General features: G+C 47.7%; 1 protein-coding gene across 1 annotated transcript; it reads left to right on the top strand.

Annotated features, from left to right (window-relative positions):
* The first annotated feature begins 237 nt into the window (after positions 1 to 237).
* Positions 238 to 2,623, top strand: srprb (SRP receptor subunit beta). The gene is made up of 7 exons (XM_021588507.3): positions 238 to 726; positions 1,105 to 1,199; positions 1,296 to 1,373; positions 1,508 to 1,590; positions 1,721 to 1,857; positions 1,949 to 2,003; positions 2,099 to 2,623. Exons 1-7 carry the CDS (start codon positions 585 to 587, stop codon positions 2,307 to 2,309), a joined length of 801 nt encoding a protein of 266 aa, XP_021444182.2. The 5' UTR covers positions 238 to 584; the 3' UTR covers positions 2,310 to 2,623.
* The last annotated feature ends 9,470 nt before the right edge of the window (positions 2,624 to 12,093 follow it).

Genomic DNA, 12,093 nt, shown 5'->3' with positions numbered 1-12,093 from the left:
AGATGGCGGTTCAATTTCCCTTAACCCGCACTTTTCATTTTTTTTGTCCATGCACTCTCCAAACTGTGAATGGCAGCAAAACGAAACAAAGGGTCTAGTCTGTCGGAAAGACAGACGAAGAAGAACATCTAAAATCAGTTACTGCGCATGTCTGTTTAAAGAAAGTACGTGTAAAGATGTTTATTACTAAACCAAGATAGACCACATCTTGTCATTTCAAATGAGAACAAAAGAGCCATAGTGGGCAGAACAGGCAAAGGGATGGGCAGAGCCAAGAACGAGCTAGCGAGTTGCTATTGGTGCGTCCTAGCATATATTAGCATATTTCCGTTGTGAAGTGCGCATGTGCAATAACTCAATTCGCATTTGCACTTATTCTAAACAACTCCATTTAAAAAAACAACAACATCAATCTCTTTCCGTCTTCTCCCACTGCCGACCTCTGGGATCCTCTCACTACCATATTTGGTAGTGAGTGGAAACGCTAACCGGATACTTCACATTTATACATCCGGTTATATATCTGTCTCGTTGTTCTGACTGTCTGTACTCAGCAGCTGGTGAAGTTAAGTGAAAGCTAAAATATGGAGGACAACAGAGACGTGGAAGCTGGAGAAAATCCATTTCAACCTTATTTAGACGCTCTACGGAAGGAGTTAGAACACCAAGACCCCATATTTATTATCGGAATTATAATTTCTTTGGCTGTTGTTGTCATTAGTTTTGGTAAGCTAACTATTGTAATATACTTCCAGTTCACGTTAGCTAGCCTCATCTTCAGGAACAGAGTGAATGTAAACCTGTATTTGAGTTGTCACTAGCCTGGCTTCAGCCTGCTGGCTTTCTGTGCTGTGAGATTTTTTTGTTGTTGTCTTTTATCAAGACAAAAAAAAAGCCTGCTAGCTAATGTTAGCAATCTAAAGATAAACTAGCTGGGTAAATTAGCTTGCTAGTTACCAACAGCTGTCACTAGCATAGTAGCAGTCTATCTATCTAACGTTACTGTACTACGCTGTTTATCAGGTGCTCCTCTGTTCCATGTTGTTAACTTTGTATGATAGCTAAAAACCAAACTGAAACATCTATGATTGGTTTACATTTTAGTGTTGTTGAAGTACTTCCTGAGTAGCAAAACTGTCCAAAGTGCTGTGCTGCTGGTTGGTCTCTGCGATTCTGGAAAGACCCTCCTCTTTAGTCGAGTGAGTGCATCATCAGTATAACATCTAGCATGCCTATTCCAACTTTACGTTTACAGATGGCAGAAGTTGTACGACACTGATGATCTTTATTTCCAGTTGTTGTCAGGAAAGTTCAAGAAGACCCAGACCTCCATCACAGACAGCAGTGCCCCCTACAAAGCCAAGAACGAGAAGGTAAGGAGGCAACTACGGTATGGTGGTGAGGGAGTAGGATCTGAAGCGATTGTTTTTAAATTATATGACAAATGCATTTGTCAACTGTCAAACACTGGCTTGTCCGTCCCTTTTTCCTTCTTCACTGTGTGCAGGGCAGCAGCTGGACCCTGATCGACCTCCCTGGACATGACAGTCTTCGTCCGCAGTATGTGGAGAAGTTCAAGTCAGCAGCCAGGCGAGTAAAGATAAGGGTGTTTGTATTCAGGGAAGGTCTATAATATGAAAAGCACTGTGGTTGACCGAAGAACAAGATTCTGAAAGACACCCTTTAACTTTATTTTATTATCTCCTCTCTCTAACTGCAGGGCCATAGTCTTTGTGGTGGACAGTGCCATCTTCCAGAAGGAAGTGAGAGACGTGGCTGAGTTCCTGTACTTCCTGTTGACTGACAGTGCAGTGTCCAGGAATGTCCCCTATCTGATAGTGGCCTGCAACAAGCAAGGTGACGTGACACCCTTTTCAACCTTCCCACTCCCTCCACTAATACCTCCCCATCATGATGTTAATGCTTGCTAATGATATTTTCCCTGTAGATATCACCATGGCAAAATCTGCTAAGCTGATTCAGCAGCAGCTGGAGAAAGAGATGTAAGTAGTCCTCATGTTACCAACAACGACATAGAAAGGGTGTGATTCTACAGAATGGACTGGATTGAATCCCAACCTTTTCCCGTTTTCCACAGGAACACATTGAGAGTGACACGGTCTGCGGCTCTGGGCACCCAGGACGGGTCAGCGGGGTCCAGCGTGTACCTGGGGAAGAAGGGCAAGGACTTCGAGTTCAGCCAGCTGCCCATGAAGGTGGAGTTCCTGGAGTGCAGTGCCCGCGGCAGCAAAGGGGAGAACGGGCAGGCAGATATCGGCAGCCTCGAGAAGAGCCTGGCCAACCTGTGAGATGGCTGGGTCTTGTTATTGACCATCTGGTTCCCATATAGGTCACTACTTTGGCTAAGAGCCCTTTGCTCTTAGGTGCGTTATTGTGAACGGGCTTTCTTAGGATATTTTCCTGAGGACTCTCAGCATATCAGATGTGTCTCAACAGTCTCTCAAGACTCCAGACTCAAATCACTATACTATGATGAAGTGAATAACTTCTTGTGCTGACATCACAAGGTCATGTGCTGACATCACAAGGTCATGTGATGTAGTGAATGCCAATTTGCAAAAAAAAATTCTGATAATGAAAATAAAGTGTTTGCTTTTCTCCAGCAGGTGTTGTTGCTATACGTTTCAGTGTTTCCACTATATTCCCCCCCCAAAAAATCTATAAATTAAATATATATATATATATATATAAATAAATAAATAAAAAAATTATAACAATAAAACCTGTATAGTAAAACGTTTTTTTAGTGTTAATGTAAATTATTAAAACCACAACATATGTAGGAAAGATAATGGCTTTTTTTTATTTTTTAAGGAGATATTTGAGAACTAACAATCACCTAAATAAAAACAGTAAGGGAGAACATAACATTTCCAAAATGGCGTTGATGTGATGTTTGAGTCACTCGGCTGGCAAAATGGTGTTGATGTGATGTTTGAGTCACTCGGATGGCAAAATGAGTAGAATTGCAGGAAACTTTGCCATCGCTGCTGAAAAAAAATCTTAGGCGGAAAAACAGCGTTTCTGGCAGATGACCCGTCCCTTTCATAGTTTCATACTCACCTACTCCTATGAAACAGTGTGAACATCTGCCTACTTGTATTATGTGTTAAATTAGCTTTGTCAGACGTCTAGCACTTAAAACCACCCTTTTTGAGACACAAATGTTAATGTGGTGTGAGATATTTACTGACTCACCTCTAATAGATTACAACTGTTTGTATTCCAAAATCAGCTTAGTTCCTTTCTGGAACAGTTTAGTTGAATGTTCATCAGTTTGTATAGTTATCCAGTGTATTAACATTTGAGGGGAAACCGTGAATCTGTACCACTGTGTTAAGACAAATAGGAATGTTATGTTATTCAGCTTGTAAATAAAATGTCTTTACAGATATGGGGATATTTGTGGTGGTTGGTGAGTGCAACATCATGCTACCCATTGTGACACCAAAGCTGTAGAAGAATAGCCTACTGACAAGTTTGAGTCATATACATGGCAACTTTAATGGGCAAAAATCAAGAATTTCGTTTATTTTTTTTTACCTGTTATAACTCACCATCGGGTTCTTGGTCACATCCCTGACCAAGGCCCTTCTCCCCCGATTACCCAGTTTGGTCGGGCGGCCAGAGCTAGGAAGAGTCTTGGTGGTTCCAAACTTCTTCCATTTAAGAATGATGGAGGCCACTGTGTTCTTTGGGACCTTCAATGCTGCAGAAATGTTTTGGTACCCTTCCCCAGATCTGTGCCTCAACACAATCCTGTCTCGGAGCTCTACTGACAATTCCTTCGACCTCATGGCTTGGTTTTTGCTCTGACATGCATTGTCAACTGCACAGGTGTGTGCCTTTCCAAATCATGTCCAATCAACTGAATTTACCACAGGTGGCCTCCAGTCAAGTTGTAGAAACATCTGAAGGTTGATCAATGGAAACATCAATGGAAACAGTATCCAGTTAAATTTCCAGTTACATTTCGAGTCTCGTAGCAACGGGTCTAAATACTTATGTAATCTTAAAAAATAAAAATAAATTGGGGGCAAAAATTCCTAAACCTGTTTTTTGCTTTGTCATTATGGGGTAAGATTGATTAGGATGTTTTACCATTTTTTAATCAATTTTAGAATAAGGCTGTAACAAAATATGGAAAAGGGGAAGGGGTCTGAATACTTTCCGAATGCACTGTATCTATAGCCCAGCTGGAGAGTACACAGACAGGCTGATGATACTATCCCTCAGTGAGCAAACTCAGTGGAAAGATGGCCCCTGAAACGACCAATTAATACAATGTAAAGCAGTCTGCATACTGCTACAGCCAGAGAGTACACAGACAGGTTAGGACTATAGACCAGAGAGTACACAGACAGGTTAGGACTATAGACCAGACAGTAGACAGAGAGGTTAGGACTATAGACCAGACAGTAGACAGACCGGTTAGGACTATAGACCAGAGAGTACACAGACAGATTAGGACTATAGACCAGACAGTAGACAGACAGGTTAGGACTATAGACCAGAGAGTACACAGACAGATTAGGACTATAGACCAGACAGTAGACAGACAGGTTAGGACTATAGACCAGACAGTAGACAGACAGGTTAGGACTATAGACCAGACAGGACTGTAGACCAGACAGTAGACAGACAGGTTAGGACTATAGACCAGAGAGTACACAGACAGATTAGGACTATAGACCAGACAGTAGACAGACAGACAGGTTAGGACTATAGACCAGAGAGTACACAGACAGATTAGGACTATAGACCAGACAGTAGACAGACAGATTAGGACTATAGACCAGACAGTAGACAGACAGGTTAGGACTATAGACCAGACAGTAGACAGACAGGTTAGGACTATAGACCAGACAGTATACAGACAGGTTAGGACTATAGACCAGACAGTAGGACAGACAGATTAGGACTATAGACCAGACAGTAGACAGACAGACAGGTTAGGACTATAGACCAGACAGTAGACAGACAGATTAGGACTATAGACCAGACAGTAGACAGACAGGTTAGGACTATAGACCAGAGAGTACACAGACAGATTAGGACTATAGACCAGACAGTAGACAGACAGGTTAGGACTATAGACCAGACAGTAGACAGACAGGTTAGGGCTCTGGTCATCCAGACAGTAGACAGACAGGTTAGGGCTCTGGTCAACCAGACAGTAGACAGACAGGTTAGGGCTCTGGTCAGCCAGACAGTAGACAGACAGGTTAGGGCTCTGGTTATCCAGACAGTAGACAGACAGGTTAGGGCTCTGGTCAACCAGACAGTAGACAGACAGGTTAGGGCTCTGGTCAACCAGACAGTAGACAGACAGGTTAGGGCTCTGGTCAGCCAGACAGTAGACAGACAGGTTAGGGCTCTGGTTATCCAGACAGTAGACAGACAGGTTAGGGCTCTGGTCAACCAGACAGTAGACAGACAGGTTAGGGCTCTGGTCAACCAGACAGTAGACAGACAGGTTAGGGCTCTGGTCAGCCAGACAGTAGACAGACAGGTTAGGGCTCTGGTCAGCCACCACCAGGTTGGTCTCCCCTCTCAGCAGAGTGGGACACACCTACTTCACTTTGTCCCCATGGCTGAATTTGAGTTTAGCTCCTGATCTTCAGAGCTTCCTCTGTGCCTGATGTGCACTGCTGCCTGGTGACTGATCTGCACTGCTGCCTGGTGACTGATCAGCCATGCTGCCTGGTGACTGATCTGCACTGCTGCCTGGTGACTGATCTTCACTGTTGCCTGGTGACTGATCTGCACTGCTGCCTGGTGACTGATCTGCACTGCTGCCTGCCCCCCCTTCTCTTCCTCCTCCCTCTCCTTCCTAGTCTCCTCTTTTGCCTGCTGGGCTTTAGTCTGGGCCTTACATACGGACCACACCACCCGCGTTGCCTGCTGGGCTTTAGTCTGGGCCTTACATACGGACCACACCACCCGCATTGCCTGCTGGGCTTTAGTCTGGGCCTTACATACGAACCACACCACCCTCGTTGCGTGCTGGGCTTTAGTCTGGGCCTTACATATGAACCACACCACCCTCGTTGCGTGCTGGGCTTTAGTCTGGGCCTTACATACGGACCACACCACCCGCGTTGTGTGCTGGGCTTTAGTCTGGGCCTTACATACGGACCTCACCACCCGCGTTGCCTGCTGGGCTTTAGTCTGGGCCTTACATATGAACCACACCACCCTCGTTGCGTGCTGGGCTTTAGTCTGGGCCTTACATACCCACCACACCACCCGCGTTGCGTGCTGGGCTTTAGTCTGGGCCTTACATACGAACCACACCACCCGCGTTGCGTGCTCGAGCGTTGCAAAATAAATGTACACATACAGTTGAAGTCGGAAGTGTACATACACCTTAGCCAAATACATTTAAACTCACCTCTTCACAATTCCTGACATTTCATCCTAGTAAAAATTCCCTGTCTTAGGTCAGTTAGGATCACCACTTAATTTTAAGAATGTAAAATATCAGAATAATAGTAGAGAGTGATTTATTTCAGCTTTAATTTCTTTCATCATATTCCCAGTGGGTCAGAAGTTTACATACAATCAATTAGAATTTGGTAGCATTGCCTTTAAATTGTTTAACTTGGGTCAAAAGTTTTGGGTTGACTTCCACAAGCTTCCCACAATAGGTTGGGTGAATTATGGCCCATTCCTCATGACAGAGCTGGTGTAACTGAGTCAGGTTTGTAGGCCTCTTTGCTTGCACACACTTTTTCAGTTCTGCCCACAAATTGTCTATAAGATTGAGGATATAGCTTTGTGATGGCCACTCCAATACCTTGACTTTGTTGTCCTCAAGCCATTTTGCAACAACTTTGAAAGTAAGCTTTGGGTCATTGTCCATTTGGAAGACCCATTTGCGACCAAGCTTTAACTTTAACCTGACTGATGTCTTGAGAAGTTGCTTCAATATATCCATATAATTTTCCCCCCTCATGATGTCATGTATTTTGTGAAGTGCACCAGTCCCTCCTGCAGCAAAGCACCCCCACAACATGATGCTGCCACCCCCGTGCTTCACGGTTGGGGTGGTGCTCTTCGGCTTGCAATCCTCCCCCTTTTTCCTTCCAAACAGAACAATGGTCATTATGGCCAAACAGTTCTATTTTTGTTTCATTAGACCATAGGACATTTCCCCATGTGCAGTTGCAAACCATAGTCTGGCTTTTTTTATGGCGGTTTTGGAGCAGTGGCTTCTTCCTTGCTGAGTGGCCTTTCAGGTTATGGCGATATAGGACTCGTTTTACTGTGGATATAGATACTTTTGTACCTGTTTCCTTCAGCATCTTCACAAGGTCCTTTGTTGTTGTTCTGGGATTAATTTTCACTTTTCACACCAAAGTACATTAATCTCTAGGAGATAGAACGCGTCTCCTTCCTGAGCGGTATGACGGCTGCGTGGTCCCATGGTGTTTATACTTGCATACTATTGTTTGCACAGATGAACGTGGTACCTTCAGGTGTTTGGAAATTGCTTTGGAAAAGCTTCTAAAGCCATGACACAATTTTCTGGAGTTGTCCAAGCTGTTTAAACGCACAGTCACCTTAGTGTATGTAAACTTCTGACCCACTGGAATTATGACACAGTGAATTAATTATAAGTGAAACAATCTGTCTGTAAATAATTGTTGGAAAAATGACTTGTGTCATGCACAAAGTAAATGTCCTAACTGACTTGCCAAAACTATAGTTTGTTAACAAGAAATTTGTGGAGTGGTTGAAAAACTAGTTTTAATGACTCCAAACTAAGTGGTTGAAAAACTAGTTTTAATGACTCCAAACTAAGTGTATGTAAACTAGTTTTAATGACTCCAAACTAAGTGGTTGAAAAACTAGTTTTAATGACTCCAAACTAAGTGTATGTAAACTTACGACTTCAGTTGTACAGCTTATTCAGTCATTGCACCCACACCTGCGTCAGCGTAGCCAGGCGTTAAAATTGAGCTTGGGTCTCCTGCGTTGGGCTAGCTTAATCCTTATCCTCGACCGTAGGGTCCTAGAGGGCCACCAGGCGGTTTGAAGAGCTGCCCGGCCTTCTGCTGATGCCCCTCCTCTTCCAGTAGGTTCAATTTAACTAGGCAAATCAGTTAAGAACAATTTTTTTTTTTTTACAATGACAGCCTACCCCGGCCAAATCTGGACACTGCTGAGCCAATTGTACGCCGCCCTATGGGACTCCCAACCACAGCTGGATGTGTTACAGCCTGGATTTGAACCAGGGACTGTAGTGATGCTTTTTGCTATGAGATGCAGTGCCTTAGACCGCTGTGCCACTCAGGAGCCCACCTGCAAGGGGTTGGGGACGGAAGGGGTCTAAACATGCTTACAGAGGGCCTCAAGCCATCTGTTTCTCCAGTCGTCTCACCTGCATGTTGAGCCCGGCTGAGACCAGGTTGTTGGGCCTGAGAGGACGGGAAGCCACAGATGAGACGATGTTGGTGTATCTGTGGAGAGTCCTGTTTACTGTGCCCTGCGGCAGCTCTAGCACCCTCACAGCCCCCGAGGCATCAGCCAGAGTTGAGCCTGTCTTATTCAGAGCCAGAGAGTTGGCACATCATTACAACACTGTATATATATTCATAATACGACATTTGTATTGTTTTTAACTTCTGTGAGTGTAATGTTTACTGTTCATTTTTATTGTTTATTTCACTTTTGTATATTATCTACTTCACTTGCTTTGGCAATGTTAACATATCTACCATTCCAGTGTTTAACTGCTATATTGTAATTACTTCGCCACCATGGCCTATTTATTTCCTTAACTTACCTCATTTGCACTCACTGTATATAGACTTTTTGTTTTCTTTTGTTCTACTGTATTATTGACTGTACGTTTAGTTTATTCCATGTGTAACTCTACGCTTTATCTTGGCCAGGTCGCAGTTGCAAATGAGAACTTGTTCTCAACTAGCCTACCTGGTTAAATAAAGGTGAAATAAAAATAAAAATAAATAAAAATATGCTTCCCAAGCCAATAAAGCCCCTTGAATTTAATTTAATTGAGTTAATCTCCTCCACTCCCCCACCCTGCAGCTCCTCTACCGCCCCCTTCAGGCTCCTGGGGTCCAGTACGCTCACCATCTCCCTGTGGGACACAGACAACAGGCCTGGCCCTCACACCACTGCCTGCTGGACATGATCACATTGGCACATCTGGGCTAAAGCAGAATACATACTACATAAGTGAGTTTTAGTCAAGCTGGTATCTTTTGCTAACAGTGACATGATCCTATACATAGTTAGCTGTAAAGGAATACAGCTACAACGGGCGGCAGGTAGCCTAGTGGTTAGAGTGGAGGGACGGCAGGTAGCCTAGTGGTTAGATGGAGGGACGGCAGGTAGCCTAGTGGTTAGATGGAGGGACGGCAGGTAGGCTAGCGGTTAGAGTGGAGGGACGGCAGGTAGCCTAGTGGTTAGAGTGGAGGGACGGCAGGTAGCCTAGTGGTTAGAGTGGAGGGACGGCAGGTAGCCTAGCGGTTAGATGGAGGGACGGCAGGTAGCCTAGTGGTTAGAGTGGAGGGACGGCAGGTAGCCTAGTGGTTAGAGTGGAGGGACGGCAGGTAGCCTAGTGGTTAGAGTGGAGGGACGGCAGGTAGGCTAGTGGTTAGAGTGGAGGGACGGCAGGTAGCCTAGCGGTTAGATGGAGGGACGGCAGGTAGCCTAGCGGTTAGATGGAGGGACGGCAGGTAGGCTAGTGGTTAGAGTGGAGGGACGGCAGGTAGCCTAGCGGTTAGATGGAGGGACGGCAGGTAGGCTAGTGGTTAGAGTGGAGGGACGGCAGGTAGCCTAGCGGTTAGATGGAGGGACGGCAGGTAGCCTAGCGGTTAGAGTGCAGGGACGGCAGGTAGCCTAGCGGTTAGAGTGGAGGGACGGCAGGTAGCCTAGAGGTTAGAGTGGAGGGACGGCAGGTAGCCTAGCGGTTAGAGTGGAGGGACGGCAGGTAGCCTAGCGGTTAGATGAAGGGATGGCAGGTAGCCTAGCGGTTAGATGAAGGGACGGCAGGTAGCCTAGCGGTTAGAGTGCAGGGACGGCAGGTAGCCTAGCGGTTAGATGAAGGGACGGCAGGTAGCCTAGCGGTTAGAGTGCAGGGACGGCAGGTAGCCTAGCGGTTAGAGTGGAGGGACGGCAGGTAGCCTAGCGGTTAGATGAAGGGACGGCAGGTAGCCTAGCGGTTAGAGTGGAGGGACGGCAGGTAGCCTAGCGGTTAGATGAAGGGACGGCAGGTAGCCTAGCGGTTAGAGTGGAGGGACGGCAGGTAGCCTAGCGGTTAGATGGAGGGACGGCAGGTAGCCTAGCGGTTAGAGTGCAGGGAAGGCAGGTAGCCTAGCCGTTAGTGTGGAGGGACGGCAGGTAGCCTAGCGGTTAGAGTGGAGGGACGGCAGGTAGCCTAGCGGTTAGAGTGGAGGGACGGCAGGTAGCCTAGTGGTTAGATGGAGGGACGACAGGTAGCCTAGCGGTTAGAGTGGAGGGACGGCAGGTAGCCTAGAGGTTAGAGTGGAGGGACGGCAGGTAGCCTAGTGGGTAGAGTGGAGGGACGGCAGGTAGCCTAGTGGTTAGAGTGGAGGGACGGCAGGTTGCCTAGTGGTTAGAGTGGAGGGGACGGCAGGTAGCCTAGCGGTTAGAGTGGAGGGACGGCAGGTAGCCTAAAGGTTAGAGTGGAGGGACGGCAGGTAGCCTAGTGGTTAGAGTGGAGGGACGGCAGGTAGCCTAGCGGTTTGAGTGGAGGGACGGCAGGTAGCCTAGAGGTTAGAGTGGAGGGACGGCAGGTAGCCTAGCGGTTAGAGTGGAGGGACGGCAGGTAGCCTAGAGGTTAGATGGAGGGACGGCAGGTAGCCTAGCGGTTAGAGTGGAGGGACGACAGGTAGCCTAGCGGTTAGAGTGGGGTGACGGCAGGTAGCCTAGCGGTTAGAGTGGAGGGACGGCAGGTAGCCTAGAGGTTAGAGTGGAGGGACGGCAGGTAGCCTAGTGGTTAGAGTGGAGGGACGGCAGGTAGCCTAGTGGGTAGAGTGGAGGGACGGCAGGTAGCCTAGTGGTTAGAGTGGAGGGACGGCAGGTTGCCTAGTGGTTAGAGTGGAGGGGACGGCAGGTAGCCTAGCGGTTAGAGTGGAGGGACGGCAGGTAGCCTAGAGGTTAGAGTGGAGGGACGGCAGGTAGCCTAGTGGTTAGAGTGGAGGGACGGCAGGTAGCCTAGCGGTTTGAGTGGAGGGACGGCAGGTAGCCTAGAGGTTAGAGTGGAGGGACGGCAGGTAGCCTAGCGGTTAGAGTGGAGGGACGGCAGGTAGCCTAGAGGTTAGATGGAGGGACGGCAGGTAGCCTAGCGGTTAGAGTGGAGGGACGACAGGTAGCCTAGCGGTTAGAGTGGGGTGACTGCAGGTAGCCTAGTGGTTAGAGTGGAGGGACGGCAGGTAGCCTAGTGGTTAGATGGAGGGACGGCAGGTAGCCTAGCGGTTAGAGTGCAGGGACGGCAGGTAGCCTAGCGGTTAGAGTGGAGGGACGGCAGGTAGCCTAGCGGTTAGAGTGGAGGGACGGCGGGTAGCCTAGCGGTTAGAGTGGAGGGACGGCAGGTAGCCTAGTGGTTAGATGGAGGGACAGCAGGTAGCCTAGCGGTTAGAGTGGAGGGACGGCAGGTAGCCTAGAGGTTAGAGTGGAGGGACTGCAGGTAGCCTAGTGGTTAGAGTGGAGGGACGGCAGGTAGCCTAGTGGTTAGAGTGGAGGGACGGCAGGTAGCCTAGTGGTTAGAGTGGAGGGACGGCAGGTTGCCTAGTGGTTAGAGTGGAGGGGACGGCAGGTAGCCTAGCGGTTAGAGTGGAGGGACGGCAGGTAGCCTAGCGGTTAGAGTGGAGGGACGGCAGGTAGCCTAGTGGTTAGAGTGGAGGGACGACAGGTAGCCTAGCGGTTAGAGTGGGGTGACGGCAGGTAGCCTAGTGGTTAGAGTGGAGGGACGGCAGGTAGCCTAGTGGTTAGATGGAGGGACGGCAGGTAGCCTAGCGGTTAGAGTGCAGGGACGGCAGGTAGCCTAGCGGTTAGAGTGGAGGGACGGCAGGTAGC

This window comes from Oncorhynchus mykiss, chromosome 27 (assembly GCF_057628025.1).
Source record: "Oncorhynchus mykiss isolate SJ-2025 chromosome 27, ASM5762802v1, whole genome shotgun sequence".
In the NCBI taxonomy this organism is placed as follows: Eukaryota; Metazoa; Chordata; class Actinopteri; order Salmoniformes; family Salmonidae; genus Oncorhynchus; species Oncorhynchus mykiss.
Note: the sequence above shows the minus strand (reverse complement) of the source record. Positions and strands in the feature narration are given on the sequence as shown.